At 37.8% G+C, this 18,899-nt stretch overlaps 1 protein-coding gene across 1 annotated transcript in view; it reads right to left on the bottom strand.

The window, feature by feature from the left end:
- The window catches only part of gab2 (GRB2-associated binding protein 2), an 83,251-nt gene that overhangs the window by 14,102 nt on the left and 50,250 nt on the right, over positions 1-18,899 (bottom strand). Inside the window, exon 2 of the mRNA XM_063016782.1 lies at positions 15,446-15,746. Coding sequence (XP_062872852.1) covers positions 15,446-15,746 — 301 coding nt within the window. The remainder of the gene's footprint in view (positions 1-15,445; positions 15,747-18,899) is intronic.

The raw sequence follows: 18,899 nt of genomic DNA on the forward strand, positions 1-18,899 counted from the left end.
TGAATACAATGTATTTTTCCATTCCAAATCATATAATTAGCAAAACAACTTAAGTGCAATGTATTATAATACATAATATATAAGTATTTATAAGACCATATTTATAAAACGTGAGCAAGTCCTGCACTTTTATTAATTTAAACAAACTTCTAATGAGCAGATCAAATCCACACCCTGATCTACTTAAACTTTTAGCATTTTAAATCATCTACTACTGCCACATCTAAAAACACTGTTTAAACACAATAAAAATCGCTCACCTGAGATAAAGAAAACCTATCTTGTCCCTGCTTGGGGATATCTCACATCCTTAATGATTAATCCATTAGTGTTATGAAATAAAACAAACTACACCATTTCTTGTTTAGCCACAGATGTCCTCTTCAAAATCCAGCAGGGTTTTTAATAAGCGCGCTTTGGTTTTTAATAATCTAACTCTGCGTCAATTCTAATTGGTCCATCACGTTTGATTGACATCAACATCTTCCAATTGTAAACACTTTGGACGACAGATGTGTCATATAAACAACAGCTTGAATGTAAGTGAAACCAAAAATGCTGCTAAATGTCCTGCGTGAAAAAGTTAAAATAAAAACAGCAGTTTTGCATAAGTGTGATGTTGTAGGTTCTGTATTTATTCCTTTAATCCTGTTTAGTCCTGTTTACCCTGTTTAGCCTTTGTTTAGTCCTGTTTAGTCTAGTTAGCCTGTTTAGCCTGTGTTTGTTAGCCTTACCCTCTGTCTGTTACCTTGACTGTCCGTTTGCTTGTTTACCTTGTTTTGGTTTGTTTGTTTAGTTTATTTTGTTTGTTCTGTTTAGTCTGTTTAGCTCTGTTTTGTCTAGTTAGCCTGTTTAGCCCTTGTTTGTTAGCTTTAACCTCTTTAGCCCTGTTAGCCCAGTTTAGCTCCTTGTTCCTGTTTTATTCCTGTTTGCTTCTGTCTGGTTTATCTCTTGTCTTAGTCCAGTTCATGTTCAGTTTTGTCTGTTTGTGATTAGCATTAAGCTTAGTTCATGTATGTTTAGGTTAGCATTGGCTTAGCATAGGTTTTTCATGTGTTTAGTTAGCTTAGCATTGTTAGCTTAGGTCTTGTCTTGTTTTGTAATCTGTCCTGTTTTATTATTAAACATTTTGTCAATTTCATCTGTGTGTGTCCGCCCCCTTCTTGTCCCGTCATAGCCCAGTGTTACACACAATTTTTTTAATCACAATCCTAAATAATTTTAGACATGCAAGGTTCTTTTAAAATGTTTTACTGTTCATTTATTTCACATTTCATGTAGATGAGGATCTAGCACAAAACACATTGTTCTAAACTGCAATAACACCAACCATGTGATGTTTTTGCATACCTTGGCAGCAGATGTGAGCAGAGTCATTTGTTACTTTGGCTCAGTATTGTGTATCCAAAAAATACTCAGAACTCGGACACTGGTAGCATATTAAAACTGAAATAAGAAAATCAGCTACATTCATGCTTACATTGCAGCCATTTCTCTAGTCATTATTGAGAAACAATCTCTAGTATCTGTACTATTCCTTTAAAAAACAGCCTAATCAGATGAAGTCAGAAGACTTCTATCTTGCGAGAGATATAATTCATTTCATCCTCTGTCCTAGGATACATTACACAATGTACAAAGGAAATGAGTCCTTGATAAAGGACTGCATTATTCCTCTTTTTGCACCAGTCTTACTAATTTTAGACTCCTAATTGTATTAGATGGTGGCAGTCCTGCCAGGGAGATAGTCTGTAACATACCATTGATCATAACAGGAAAAGAACAGCAACAACTCAGCTAGTTTTTGACCTAGCACCTGCAGGGGACAGAATTTGCAAGCACTGTACATTTGGAAATGTAATATTAGAAATGACATATGAGTTGTCTATTTAAAACTTATATTCCATAAACAAATACCCTAAAAAATATTAAAACACTGAGAGACCAGCTTACTTACTTCTAGCATTTAAATTATTATTTTTTTTCCCCCCACTTTTTCCCCCAATTTTTCTCCCCTAATCTAGTCGAGTCCAATAACCCTGAATACGTCCTCTATACTGATTCGACCTTTAACCACTGACTGAGGACGCCTCTCAACTGACCTACGCCCCCTCCGGCACGTACAGTCAGTACAGACTGCATTTTTCACCTGCACGAGTCAAGTTCATACACAAACAGGCACTGTGTACGGAGGGCCACACCCCCATCAGCATTATTCCTCAGCCCTGTGCAGGCGCCATCAGTCAGCCAGCAGGGGCCGCAGTCGCACCAGTTATGAGGACCTATGATACGACTTTTTACCCTCTAACCCTGAACGACAGCCAATCGTTGTTCATGCTGCCGCCCAACCCAGTCGGAAGGCAGAGCTGAGATTCAATACGATGTATTCGAGACCCCAACTCTGGTGCGCTAGCGTACTGTACCGCTGCGCCACCTGTGCGGCAATTAAATAATTTTTGTATAAATGCAATATGATTTCCAACATTTTTATTTAACTGATGTTTTATAAGAGTGCTGTTGAAATACCCCTTATACATCTAAAAGCATTTCATATGCCTCCAATAAATCTCTTGTTATTAAAACAAATGACAAACATATAACTGCTGTGTCTGATTCACTCATATCAGCACAACACACACTAACACACCACCACCATGTCAGTGTCACTGCAGTGCTGAGAATCATCCACCACCTAAATAATACCTGCTCTGTAGTGGTCCTGACCATTGATGAACAGCATGAAAGGGGGCTAACAAAGCATGCAGAGAAACAGATGGACTACAGTCAGTAACTGTGGAACTACAAAGTGCTTCTATATGGTAAGTGGAGCTGATAAAATGGACAGTGAGTGTAGAAAAAAGGAGGTGGTTTTAATGTTATGGCTGATCGGTGTAAATCTAACTTATTATTATTATTGTGTATTAAAACTATCCACATTTTTAAAATCTTCCAACATCTTTCAGCATCTCTACAGTTGTTAAGTTAAATTTATTCAATAAATATTAAGTAAATAAAGTGACACTGAAACTGCTTAAATTTTACATTTTAAAATATAATAATAATTATTTTCCTAATTTGTATTGTAAATTAGATGATGTTATGGAAGAAAGTCTTCAGGATCTGATAAAGTGACTGGTAAGAATCCAGCTCTCATTACAGATTATGAACAGATTGCTTTTGTCTCTTGGGTTTACTGCTCTGCAACTGACACCCAACACAATGATAATGGTGTGTCCAAAATGCTTTTCCACGAGGCATTTACATTCCAGGAGCTGGGGCACTCAGTTTGCCATAATGAGGTTGACGTCAGTAGATAACATCTTCAGCCATTCCACGGCTACCCTGGAGGCTAGTCAGAGCATCACAGTAGAAGTAGAGGTCTTCATTTCTCCAGCCATAACATTAAAACCACCTCCTTGTTTCTACACTCACTGTCCATTTTATCAGCTCCACTTACCATATAGAAGCACTTTGTAGTTCTACAATTACTGACTGTAGTCCATCTGTTACTCTGCATGCTTTGTTATCCCCCTTTCATGCTGTTCTTCAATGGTCAGGACTCTCCCAGGACCACAACAGAGCAGGTATTATTTGGGTGGTGGCTCATTCTCAGCACTGCAGTGACACTGACATGGTGGTGGTGTGTTAGTGTGTGTTGTGCTGGTATGAGTGAATCAGATACAGCAATGCTAATGGAGTTTTTAAACACCTCACTGTCACTGCTGGACTGACAACAGTCCACCAACCAAAAATATATCCAGCCAACAGCACCCTGTGGGCAGCGTCCTGTGACCACTGATGAAGGTCTAGAACAGGGGTGGGGAACCTCCGGCCCGCGGGCCGTATACGGCCCCCCGCTCAATCAAATGTGGCCCGCCATATATTTCGTACATGTTATTGTTTTTAATTTATTAATTTATTAATCATCATAATCATCTGTTCCGCATAATCCGTTTCAGTGTCGCGTAGCAACAAGGTAAACAAAGCCGCCCAGGCGTCTCTGTCTCCGCAATTAATGATGACGCGTATATCAAATTAACCAATGAGCTGCGACAACCGTGACTGTAGGTTCGTCCAGTTAGCTGCGTCTTTCTGGTTTAAGTTTGTAAAAATGTCGAAGCGCAGGAAAGTTGATGATGAATGTTGCGTCTTTCAAGAAAAAAGGACAACGGATTTCTTTTTTGTAGAAGTGAAAGGAAAACCAGTATGTTTAATTTGTGGAGAATCTCTCGCTGTTCTAAAGAAAAATAATATTGAAAGACATCATAGCACCAAACACGCAAAGTATAGCACTCTGCAGGGATCGGAAAGAGCGGAGAAAATAAAGGTGCTCAAACATAATTTGATTGCACAGCAAACTTCCTTCACACGACCCAGAAAGGAACTGGACAGTGTGACTGAGGTGAGTTATGTGGTGAGTTCACTACCGTCACATTGAAATGATGATAAGGTAAGTCTGAGATCAAATATAAGCACTACATGCCATCAGCATAATTTATAACGCCTGTATTATTTGGCTGTGTGTTGCATCATTGTAGTATGTGGCCCGTGACCAGATATGTAATTATTAATCTGGCCCTCGGTGGATAAAAGGCTCCCCACCCCTGGTCTAGAAGATGACCATCTCAAACAGCAGCAATAGATGAGCGATCGTCTCTGACTTTACATCTACAAGGTGGACCAACTAGATAGGAGTGTCTAATAGAGTGGACAATCCACTCATACCAGCACAACACACACTAACACACCACCACCAAGTCATTGTCACTGCAGTGCTGAGAATGATCCACCACCCAAATAATACCTGCTCTGTGGTGGTCCTGTGGAGGTCCTGACCATTAAAGAACAGGGTGAAAGAAGGTTAAAAAAAAGTATGTAGAGAAACAGATGGACTACAGTTAGTAATTGTAGAACTACAAAGTGCTTCTATATGGTAAGTGGAGCTGATAAAATTGACAGTGAGTGTAGAACAGCTGGAGAACTGATCAGTGTATCTCACTGGCAAGGTTTGATTTTAACAGGAACAGAATCAGCGAACGTTAAGACCTGAATAAAGGCAGTTTAAGGGTTAAAAGCTATCGAGCTGGTCAGAAAATATGAAGCAATTAGCAGAGTGACACAGCAAGATGAGGGCCATGTCCCTAGAGCCACCGTTTCACAACCCCCTCCGCCACTGCCCACATCACATCATGTGAGTGCTGCTTGCATCTACACGGCAACATCAATTAGCCTGAACAGGCTAGCCTGATCAATTTGTAAGAAAGCCCTGCTCTGCCCGGACCAATAAATCACATCGTTTTCACTGATTTATTTGTTAAAATATGAAGAAACACAGAAAGGATGGAAGTATTGTTCCCACAAACCGATTCCAATAGATGTTGTAAAAAAAAGCTTGAGCACCACTGCAAAGCAGCAAACAGAAGACCATCCATAATCAGGGAGGAGTGAAGGGAGAAAAAAAAGAGTGAGGGTGAACTGAGTTCACTGCGGACGACTGGAGGATAGAATATCATTTTATCAGTGGAAAAATTGAGAGCAATACCTGGAATAGATCACACCAGCTCCTTCAGCCAAGGGTGGGGAAAAAAGGAATGTATTTACTGATAATATATTGTATAGAGGATGAGAGAAATAGTGGAAACATTTAGGTCATGCTGCTGCTGAGAATATTCATGAAATGAGGTGTGTCCACATCAAATCAGGTTTGACCGAAAAGTCGAGTGAAAAAGTACATGGCAACCGAGAATTGATCAATAGCAAATACTAATCTAACAGCTTTTAGACGCCTTCAGAGGAATTAGGTACTTTCCAAAACAGAAACTGGAAAAAAAACATATATGTTCTCATATCTTGGCCATATTTTCTAAATCTCCCAATCCTAATTGTTCTTAGTTTCTAATATCTGGGCTAATTAACATTTAATGCCTAATACTGATCAATACTGACATCCTTAGTCAGTCAACCTTTTTAAAAATCATTGTAAACGAGGCATTTAATTAAATCTACAAATGTTACATTTCATTTAACCCTGTGTTTTAATCTAGTTTTGATAGATATTAGTTTTGGATCAGTGCATCTCTAGACCAGATTTGACAAGCTGACTAAAAACTACTTACTTTACTACAGTGGCGGCTCCTGCCAAATCTCTCAGGGGGGGCAGTTGTTGCGATGATGGCCAAGGTGACCCGTTCAATGGGTAAATTAAAGCTTAAATAATTAACATCTTAAGTCATCTGTCAGTTTGCCCTCACAAATAACTTTGAACATGGAGACAGACCAGCTTTACCATTAATCATAAAATGAAGTAAAGCCTTCACCCTAACACTTTAATTCAGTCTTCATCAGATAGCATTTTATTTTAGGTGCAGCAGATCCAGAATAAAGATTGGCATCGGGGCTGATGTGTAATGAATAAAGAAGTACAATTAAACTATTGGGGAGATACAATAAGTGCAATCACAATTCACAATTTAAAAATTACATTACTTGTAATTTACTTGTAACTTATATGATTTCCCCCCCTTTGTAGATACTTGCTTGATGTTAAAATTTGGTCTGGGTGGCCCTAATTCTGTAGTTGCTAATTTATCCTGATTACTACGACGACTGAATGGCATTTCCCTTAATGACACGATGGAGTTGCTCCAAACCGAGGTAATGGTAGTCATGGTGACGAGATTGTGATAATAGGTTACGTGTGACGCAAGCACGTAAGTGCGAGCCCTCCCGGAACCCATTCAGATTGTATTGCAGCGCCTGCAGTTTGAAAAAAAGAGCCTTAACATGATAGTCTATGAGAGCAATCCGGGGCGATTTTCAATCAGACTGAAATCGCCCCAAAAGGGCCGGTACTGTACGGAACACAACGCTGATTGGACTACGATATTCAGAGGCAAGACAGACTGTCCAGAACAGTGACAGCTGTGATAGAAAAACTTCCTCTCTTTCGCCCTTTGGTGGTGCATCGCCCCATCGCACTAAGGAACGAGCCGCCCCTGCTTTACTAAGTAAAAATCTAAACTATACATTTTTTGTTAGATGGCTCAAATACAGAGCTCATTAATGCTTGATGAGCCAGTCTACCAGCTGCTGGAAGCAAAAAGCATGCTCTTAATATCTTTGTGACATGCTCTTAGAAGCATGTAGTGCAGCCTAATGGTTCGATGTTATGGATATGATAAGCTGTACTGTAGAAACAGCACATTAGAACTGGATCTATATCAAACCAACCCTGTCTAATTCCTACATCAGTAGATGTGAGTGGGGTTGAATTATCTGCTATTTACTTGTCAGTGGAGCAAGTAGAACATGAAGGTTGTCAGGCTGTTTTCAGAGATGGACAGGAAAATGAATATGAAAAGTTTTTTACATTGGTATCATGTGAGGGTGTCATAATTGGGTATAAAAGGAGGATCCACCAAATGTTTAGTCTGTGAAACTGCAACAGTTATTATATCCTTATAAAATATTATATTATATCCTTAGTTTCCAAATAATTAAAAAGTATAATTTATCTAAATAATGAATGCCTTTTTATTTCTGAGGTAGGTACAAACTATGCAAAACAATGCTGCACATTTTCCTTTTTTGTGTAAAAAAAAAAACTAGTTAAATTTGAAAACAAATCCCACATTAAATAAATAAATGAATAATACAAATAAAGAAAGTATCCTCACATAAACAAATTTGGCTGGAAAATTCCGAACCTGGCAACCCTGTAGTGACGTCAACCAGGCGAGGTGAATAGCGCCAGTGCCCTCTGCTGTTTAAAGTGAATATCGATTCATTATACATGTAAACCGATTTGAATCGTTGCACATGTGAATGATTTTTAACTGTCTTGTGGTGCATCGTTACATCCCTACCAAATACCCCAATGCTTTAAGCAGAATTACTTGTATATAATTAGAATCCAACAAACTTCCTTTAAAGACACATCCACATTATTAAGAGAATTTGCATTTTCTGTTCTGCAGGAACAGAGGCACGGTACAAGTTCTTAATTTAGCCAAATTTACTAGCAGTCATGTCTGGACTTAATACAATTCCAGTATTTTGTTAAGTGGAATGAATTATATTTAGGGCACCACATACAGATACAGTACAAACAGGCTAATAATACAGACGATACACTCTGTAAAATATGCTAGATGGAAATCTATTTTAGATCTACTTTAGGTATCATTTTACAATATCACTAATCCTAGTGCTTTGAAATAAAACCACAAGCCCTCATGCAGAATATCTGGTAATGGGATACATGAGACACTGAAATATGGCTTTATATCAGAAATGTATTATGGACGAATGTTTTTTTGTAGCTGAACCCTTTCTGTCCAATTTGAAGTGTAGAACAATAAAGAAGGGAAACATTTTGACCTCTTCCAGATCTCAGTACTGACAGAAATTTCCTTTTTAAATTATTTGCTGCTTTTAGAGATTCAAAATTTGGGGGGAAAACAAGATAGCTGTACAATCACAAAACCACAACTACACAACTAATAACAATGTACTGAGCTACATTTTATTTGTCACTGGGGTGGTATCTCCACCTTTTGTATATGTCCTTAAAACACAGTATGATTTTTATAAGGGTCCTCTATATCTGATCTTAGTCTTTAGGACACTGTGTCTTCTGGACTGACAACGAGAACCTTTAGTACAAAGGAACACTACTTGCATGAAAATGTCACTTTTAAATGTAAACTTCTTCTGCACTACATGAACAAAAGTATAGCACTGTCGCCTCACAGCAAGAAGGTTCTGGGTTCGATCCCCAGGCGTGGCGGTCCGGGTCCTTTCTGCGAAAAGTTTAGATATAGATATGTGTGTATAGATATAGTCCAGGGTGTCATTGTGTATGTGTGTTGCTGAATATTTTAGCCACACCCATTGCTCACTGGAGCATATATGCATACATGCAATTTTCATAGACTAACAGTGGCAGCAGTCAACAGTAGTCAGAGCTCATTGACATTACTATGGTACTGCCAGTGCCACCTGTACACCTGCTAAAGCTGCTCTAGTAAACGTTTGGTTATTATTATAAAGTGGAACTGTCTAATAGCTGTCTGATAGCTCATTCCGCAAAATGGTAGGTAACACATCCTCACAAAGATAAGACTGCTTGTGCCACTTAATAATTTCCTTTTCTCAGTTGCATAATTCAATACCAAGTTCTAAACTGCCATAGTGAGGAACATCAAAACAAAAACCGTCTTGCTGTAAGCTTCATGAATTGGGTTTTCATGGCCAAACAGCCATAGAAGACTATGAAAACCATGCACAGGGTAACATTTAATCTGAAATAAGAGATAGTAAAAATGCATTCTTTGGAGTGATATATAATTCTTATAAAGTTAGAAGTGCTAGAAGATTATTCCAATTGCAGCTATTATAGGGGCCAAGATGGGTGGACTTAATGTTAATGCCCAGCTGTTTATCTGACATAAGACCATTTACCAGTCTGCAATGCATCACTATCCACTAGTAACAAAATCACAAAATTGATGTGCAAGCTAATTAAGAAAAAAACATCTGTAATAAGATTAATAATTCCTAATATTTATTATTATTATTATTATTATCGTTTTTATCATTATTTTATTATTATATTATATTATCATCATTATATTATTATTATTATTATTAGTAGTAGTAGTAGTAGTATCATTATATTATTAATATTATTATTATTATTATTATTATAAGTAGTAGTAGTAGTAGTATTATCATTATGTTATTAATATTATTATTATTAGTAGTAGTAGTAGTATTATTATCATTTATTATTATTATATTATTATTAGTATTAGTATTAGTATTAGTAGTAGTAGTATTATAATTTATTATTATTATTATATTATTATTATTATTAGTATTAGTAGTAGTAGTAGTAGTAGTAGTAGTAGCAGTAGTAGTATCATTTATTATTATTATTATTATATTATTATTATTAGTAGTAGTAGTAGTAGTATTATCATTTATTATTATTATTATCATTATATTATTATTATTATTTTATTACAATTATTATTATTATTATTATTATTATTATTATTATTATTATTATTATAAGTAGTAGTAGTAGTATTATTATCATTATATTATTATTATTATTATCATTATATTATTATTATTATTAGTAGTAGTAGTAGTATTATCATTATATTATTATTATTAGTATAATTTATTATTATTATTATTGTCATTATATTATTATTATTATCATTATATTATTATTATTATTTTATTACAATTATTATTATTATTATTATTATTATTATTATTATAAGTAGTAGTAGTAATATTATTATCATTATACAGTATTATTCTTATTATTATCATTATATTATTATTATTAGTAGTAGTAGTAGTAGTATTATCATTATATTATTATTATTAGTATCATTTATTATTATTATTATTGTCATTATATTATTATCATTATCATCATCATCATTTTATTATATTATTATTATTATCATTATATTATTATTATTATTATCATCATTATATTATCATCATTATTATTATTATATTATTATTATTTTTATCATTATTATTATTATTATTATATTTCATAAGTTTGGAAATTCAACAGAACAGAGGTTATTTTATGATAGCTGCATTTTTATACAATAAGTATTATATCTAAAAAAATTTATGAATGAAAAAGGTAATACTTTTATGTGCTGTGAGGGTGATGATGGTCGGGATCCTGGTCTGATGATGAGCATCAGTCCCAGGCAGACAGCTGAGTAGCATCAGCAACCCGACCCCAGAGCACCATGGCGTCTCGTTATTTCAACAAAAAATCAATGGACATGAAGGGCACTTTGTGTGCATTTCGAGTCGGTACGGTGGGAGGGAGGCGGCCTTTCGGGGGCTGCCCTTGCATAACCTTGGTTTGTTTCCCAGGAGTAGCTCTCGCTCTCTCTGTGCAGTCGAACCTTTTCTTGCTAGTCTGACATACAGATCAAGAGTACTGATACCAGCTAGCTGCCTCGTTATCTACCATCCCCCACAGCACTTTAGTTACACGCATATGCACACACACATAATAAAGTCTCTTTAAAAAGCCATCCCCATAACTTACACTTGTGGAGGAGTTATTATAAGCATAACATTTTTGCTACACTTACTACACAAAACAAACCTCCTGTAGAACCTCCTGTAATGAGCTCTTTAACCTGGGCCAGAAAGTAGACTGATAAGACGCCAGTCACTTTGTTGTGAATCATTGTTATGACTACACTCCATACATGGTGCTGATCTTCATCTGAACAGTCTGGCTCTTCAAAAATAAAAACAAAATCTATTAGCTCCATCATCCCGGGAATCCCCCACAGCTGTGTACTTGGTATGACTCAAGTTTTCGATTTTTTTGCTATTGAGTCCCCTGGAGCTACACCAAAGCCCTAAAAACAGGCCCAGCTGATACACAGCAGGAACTGAGCAATTTGTTACTGCCTTTCTAACAGATTCAGCACAGCACAGTTATGTTATTTTATTGTGACCCACCTGCAGACAAAACTGTCCCAAAGAGACAAAACATTATAATCCAAACACATCTCAGTTCTAATCTGAAGAATCTGGCTGTTAGTAAATTTGGATTCATCATGTCTGAGGTCAAATCTGTTCTGAGGAAAATATAGTTGCCATATAGTCACTTCTCTTTGTATAAGAAATACCCAGCAAACTCATATTCACACATAATAACACACACAGCAAAATATCAAGACATCACTTTTTATTATGTTTTTTATGCATTATTATTTTCTCCCCTTTTTCTCCCGACTTTAGCATATCCAATTACCCAATTGCATTTCGCTTCCTCTCCACCCTCGTTGAGGAGAGCCGTGGCTAACACACACCCCCTCCGACACGTGTGCAGTATCGACTGCATCTTTTCACCCGCACGAGGCGAGTTCATATGTGGATCAGCTTTGTGTACGGAGAGACACACCCTGGTAAACACATTATTTCTCGACTCTGTGCAGGCGTCATCAATCAGTCGGCAGAGGTCGGAATTACATCAGTTATGAGGACTCCCCATCCGGCTCCTACCCTTGAACAACAGCCAGTCATTGTTCATGTAGGCTCCCAGCCTGATGGATGCCAGAGCTGATGTTCGAAACAACGAGTTCAAAATGTCAGTTCTGGTGTGCTAGTGTGCTTTACCTATATATAAAATATAGATTTCCCCTTTTGTCATCATTCCAATTTGGATATACCTAATTCCCATAAAATTAATTATACTTAAGGCTCTACCTAATTCTCAGCCATGAAAATCGCATCACAGACATTAAAATGAGCCTTTTCCCAAGTAATATGCAATTTGTTGTGATATTCAAACTTTAACTTAAACTTTTTTGTGTTTAGTGATTTAACATTCTTAATTCATGTAGCATTCAAGTGCTTCACATTTACTGGTTTGTTTGTTTATTAGGATTTTAACGTCATATTTTACACTTTGGTTACATTCATGACAGGAACGGTAGTTACTCATTACACAAGATTCATCAGTTCACAAGTTCAAAATCAAATACAGTCTTGAACAATTTAGTGTCTCCAATTCACCTCACGTGCATGTCTTTGGACTGTGGGAGGAAACCGGAGCTCCCGGAGGAAACCCACATGGACACAGGAAGAACATGCAAACTCTACAGAGAAAGGACCTGGACCGCCCCACCTGGGGATCGAACCCAGGACCTTCTTGCTGTGAGGCGACACTTCGCCACCGTGCCACCCCAATTTGCACTATGAGGCGGTCCTAGCAATCCTACGGCAATTCGGTTAGCAATCTGTCAAAATGTCCAAGATGTCGAAGTGTAAAACAGCTAAAAGCACGACTCGGGAAAGTGAGTTTGGAAAACTCCCAACCAATTACGTGGACACAGAAAAGGGGTGTGTCAAAACACAGACAAGCAATCTCTTATTTGAAACAAAACATGATGTCTCGCACTGTCGCTGGATGTTCTACATTTTCATTCAACTCTTAAGGTAGGCTGTGCTGTGTATTGTAGCTTCCATTTATTCTAGCATTCAATTTATGAGTGTTATTTAATGACTTTTCTTTAAAGATTCTTGAAATTAAGCACATTTTCTGTGAATCTAGCCCTACATATACTCAAAGTAACCATCAGCAGATTCTTACAAAGAGCCTCGGCACATACAGAGGTCTACTCTACTCCCTCTGAATTTCTTCCCCACTAATGCCAGCGCTTAAACCAGACATTACACAATAACTGATAACTAAAACGGCAAACTCGGTTCCAAATATGATTGATTTTAGACACATCGACAATGCATTATATTTAAAGAGGTTAGACAAATTGATCGGTCGTTTATTTAAATAGTTGTAGTTGGATGTGGTAGAATAATCATTGGTGCCATACCTCCAAGGCAAACTGCTCTGGCCCATTTTTCATGAGGTACAGTGCAGCTGACAACTTAATACTAGCTGGGAAAAATGAGAGGTCAACAACCGCATTTAGTCGGATAGGTGAAAGCGAGAGAGCTAATCTGATCTACATCGTAGTTCTGGTATATGTGCTTTATTTTCTGGAGGAGGCACTGGCTATAGCTTATAAAATGATCTAGTTCAGAATCAGAGAATCAGCACCCTGCCAGAGGCAGTACACGGTATGAGTGTGAATGTGTGTGTGTGTGTGTGTGTGTAAGAGAAAGAAAGAGAAAGTATTGCAAGTATGCAATGGGAATAATTGGGGGTCTGCATGTTTGTAGAAAAAGATCAAAGGGCTTTGAAATGGTCTGCTACGGTTCCTATATTGAAAGTAACCAAATGCAACCTGGTGGTAGTGTGGCTTGAACCAGCAACAACGATCATGCTGATTACATTTACTCTATTTAGTAGATGCATTGCCCACTGTCGACGTTCTCTGCTAGCATGTGTTAAATGTTTATTCTGGGCAACCCAGCTTTGAATGTTTTGAATGTTTAGTATAAGCATAATTAGTTCTGCAAGTCACTTTCAATTTGATGTCTGTACTGAGTGTTCTTTTGCCATACTAAATAACATCCTCATTCTGTCATTAGGTCATGGTAAGTAAATTTGTCATGTTTATCTTACCCTAAAACCTATTGTTAGAGGATAACAGTCAAGGTTGCATTACAAAATCACACAGTTTAACCGTTTATTAACAACTGGAATTAATGCTTCCAGTATAAGTGAGTTGAGTGAGCACTTTTCTGTCTATCCATCCATCCATCCATCCCTCTCTTTATGCATCCATCCCTCCCTCCATCCATCCATCCATCCCCCCCTCTCCATCCATCCATTACAACAATCTATCTATTCGTCTATCTATCCATCTATCCATATCTGTCTGTTTGTCTGTCCGTCCATTTCCATCCATCCATCCATCCATCCATCTATCCATCCATCCATCCATCCATCCATGTCTGTCTGTTCAGACTATTAGTTAAAAGCACACTAAGAAAATGAATTGTTTTGAAATGTAATTAATTTGTACATCACGGCTAATTCAAAGTATTTTTGAACAGTCTGACATTCTAAAACTATTTTGAAAAGCTATTCTATTATTGTTATATTAAATACTAATACTGTATGTGGATTTACAGAATATCTGAACACAGAGTAAATATAGAATATGTAAATATAAAGAATGCACCCTATTTAACAGTAAAACCCAGTTCTAGTAAACAAGCATGATTTTCATGTAAAAACCAATGGTTTGTTATGCATTTGAGTACAGACTAAAACATAGAAGTGGTCACAACACTAAAACTTACAGTTCCTCTTATCCCTCCCAGAGGCAAAATTAAGAACATTTTATCATAAAAGCATTGCATTTGTTCTATCACTACCTATGTTGGGCAGCAATCATTCCCTTTCTTTAACAAAACAAAATCAATAACCCTTTCAGACGCTACATCAATTTGCCTGGCTTAGTCCAGTTCAACTTTCTCAAATAACGGAGATGAGGGGTAGTGGGGGAAAAGAGGCAACAAATAATAATATCATGTTGCATTTTATTGTAGTCTATGTGGCTTTTTATAAATTGTGTTGGAGTGTTACTATGACCTCCTAGTAAGGTTTATTTTTCCAGTTAGTTAATGTATATACCCATACACCAGTGTAGTCTTTTTATTGTTTAAAGCAAAATAGGAAAGGCTTAACCTACCATGGTGAACTTATGTACATGATCACAGATGCTTGGAAGAGTGGAGTTGCAATCACCCTCATTAACAGAGCAGTACCACTTACTCAACCCTAGACTCCCTAGTTACAGATATGGACTGCTTTGCTGACTGCCATGTTTAAAAAAGAATAGAAATGTGGTATACTGTAGATACTGACATACACAGTATACCCCTATAAGTACATTTCTTTCCATATTTCCATTCCAGAGTAAAAGCATATTTGTTTTCCACAAAGACAAAGAAAATATCCACTCACCATGGTTGTCCTCCGACTGGTTGAATCCGCAGAGCTGGCAGATGGACCGAACCCAGCGGTTCATCTCCTCCTCAGTCTCTGCCACCAGATAGAAGGTTCTTTCAGCAGTTTTGATATCGAACACAAAGCTGTCCTGAAACTCTTTGCGTTTAAAAGTGAGCCCTGCATCCACTTGCTCGCAGCAGTGCAGATCTATGATGCGAATGGGCTTTTTGGTGTGATCGTTTTTGTAGTACTCCAGAACATCTGGGTCTCCGCTCATACGCCCACTGCGTAAGATGAACCAGCGCTTCTTCCAGGCCTGAGGAACATAACAACAACAGATCAGAGAATGCATAATACTGAAAAAAAATAACTACACCTTAACAGGTTTTTTATGTAAAATCTATAGGTAACCCACACTTAAATGGTCAATTTGCACATAAGCATTTAGGCAAACCAGTAAAATGGTCAGATGAAAGAAAAATATTAAACTCAATGGCAATAACTCAGTTTGTTTTGTTTAAAGAAAGAAGGTGTGTGGAAATCATCAGACCTAGATCTGGGGACTGTCCCAAAAACAAGGGGCGGAAGGAAAGAACCTGGACAGCATGCCAGTTTAAGGCAGGGTAAAAGTTTCGCAACTTAATCCAAAACTACTTACAATTATACAATTATAACCTAATACATCTGAGCAATTGAGGGTTAAGGGTCTTGCTTAAGGGCTCAACAGTGGCAACTTGTCAGTGATGGGGCTTGAACCAGCAATCATCTGATTACTAGTTCAGGACCTGCATTAGGCTCATGTTTTTATCCAAAGCTACTTACAATTATAACTGAATACATTTTTCAAGCAATTGGGGGCTAAGGGCCTTGCGCAGGGGCCCAACAGTGGCAATTTGTCAGTGGGGCTTGAAGCAGCAACCTTCTGTTTACTAGTTCAGGACCTGAATTAAACAGATGCTTTTATCCAAAGCTACTTACAATTATAACTGAATACATTTTTCAAGCAATTGGGGGCTAAGGGCCTTGCGCAGGGGCCCAACAGTGGCAACTTGTCAGTGGTGGGGCTTGAACCAGCAACCTTCTGATTACTAATTCAGGACCTTAACCACTGAGCTAACACTTTATAGAATAGAATAGAATTATACAATTATAACTGAATACATCTGAGCAATTGTTAAGGGCCTTGCTTAGGGGCCCAACAGTGGCAACTTTTCAGTAGTGGGGCTTGAACCAGCAACCTTCAGTTTACTAGTTCAGGACCTGCATTAAACAGATGCTTTTATCTAAAGCTACTTACAATCATAACTGAATACATCTGGGCAATTGAGGGTTAAGGGCCTTGCTTAGGGGCCCTACAGTAGCAACATGTCAGTGTTAGGGCTTGAACTAGCAACATTTTGATTACTAGTTCAGGACCTTAACCACTGAGCTACCACTTTATCCAAAGCTACTTACAATTATACAATTACAACTGAATACATCTGAACAATTGAGGGTTAAGGGCATTGCTTAAGGGCCCAACAGTGGCAAGGTCCTGAACCAGTAATCAAAAGGTTGCTGGTTCAAGCCCCACCATTGACTAGTTCAGAACCTTAACCACTGAAATTACACTATTATGATGACATAATTGCTATAGAGTAGACCCCTATATACTGTAATAAAATGCAAAACCATACTGAAGTGAAAACAATCGTCAGTCAAATTGTGCCATTTAGGGTAATTACTGTTTGTAGGTAAAGTGAAAATGAGCTGACTTGCTAAAAAGTAAAACACACACATGAGTGTTCGGTTAGTGTACAGATAAAAACATAGATTATGTTCTAAGGAAAGTGTGTGTATATGTGGCTTATCTGAGACAGGTGTTACTCCCCCATATTGTTTCCTGTTTCAGATACAAATGAGGAGGAGGTAGACACACTTCAAATATACATACACAGACAGGCGCACGCACACACACACACACCAACTGCGCCCTGGCAAACACACCTGCAATGTTCACCCAATGCTCATGTTTGTAGAGATAGAATGTTTGATGTAGTAATTATGGATTTAGATTATTTATAGTGTACAAAACAAATGTACAAACCTTATAATAACAAAGCTACAGATTAATAGAAGAAAATACAGCCTCATCTGTCACAAAAGGATACAGACAGCTGAATATGTTTAAGCCCATAAAACACACAAGAAAACTGTCTGAAAAGATCACGCAGCCCTAATATGGAACAAACCAAACAGGACATATTTAATTTTTAGTAAATTGTTTAAAGTGCTTTAACACCAAGTATGATAGTAAAATGACCTGAGAACATTTTGACATTGTAATCCCTATTAAAAATACCATAGTCTGGGCACCCAGGTGGAGCAGTGGGATATTCCGCTAGCACACCAGCACCGAGATTCTGAACCTCGGCGTCGTCACCGGTCGGCTGGGCACCATCTGGCGGGAATAATTGGCAGTGCCTGCAGCAGATACTAATTGGCCACCGTATCTGCAGGGTGGGGACCGGACTGTGTGTGGGTGGGTGGGTCTTCATACACTGTGTAAGGACCCTGACTGGCAGAAGAGACGCCTGTGCACAAGTTGGAAGAGGCGTGTACAACGACGTGCTCTCCTCGGATGCAATCGGGTATCCCTCAGCACCGGAAGACAAAATTGAGTGCGCTAAATTGGGAGAGAAAATGGGGAGAGAATGCATAAAAAAAATATAATCTGGGTGCTCTGGCAATGCAGTAGTCTAATATGCTAGCCCACCACAGCTGAGATCTCAAACTCTCAACTTTGTACGTCAGCTGTGCTGTTGGTTGGCCGGGTGCCTACACTGACATGTCTGAGGGTGGGAGAGCCAACAGGATTCCTTATTACTGCTGCAATTCAAGCCTGTGCTGGCTGTCAAAGGAGCCTGAAAAAGATAGCCCCAATGGATTGGTGCCCTGACCAGGATATTCCTACCTTAAACAAAGGATAAATAAATAATATAAAAATAAAGAAAGAAAAAGAACCCATTACAGAAGTAAATTAATACACTATTGATGGTGATATTACTATTTCAATAAACCATGTGGAGCATAGTACGAGGGTTCTTCAAAAACTTTTTAATGCCATCGCCACTGATGCACCGCTGCTTTCACATCATCATCACATGAAAATCTTCTTCCCCTTAAAGCTTCTTTAAGCATTCAAAAAGGTGGAAATCAGATGGCCCTAAATCCTGACTATAAGCTCTCCCTCAGTCTCTCAGACACCAATTACTTACTTACTTACTTCTCCTCCCAACCTCACAGTTTCAAACAAAAATATAAAAGTGCAGAAACTTTTTGAAGATCCCTCATATTTAACTTTTTAGTGCGCTTTAACTTCAAGTATGATAGTGAAATGACCTGTGAACATTTTTACATTGTAATCTCTATTAAAAACATCATAATCTGGGTGCCTGGGCGGCACAGTGGTCTAATGTGCTAGCCCACC

This window comes from Trichomycterus rosablanca, chromosome 20 (assembly GCF_030014385.1).
Source record: "Trichomycterus rosablanca isolate fTriRos1 chromosome 20, fTriRos1.hap1, whole genome shotgun sequence".
NCBI lineage: Eukaryota > Metazoa > Chordata > Actinopteri > Siluriformes > Trichomycteridae > Trichomycterus > Trichomycterus rosablanca.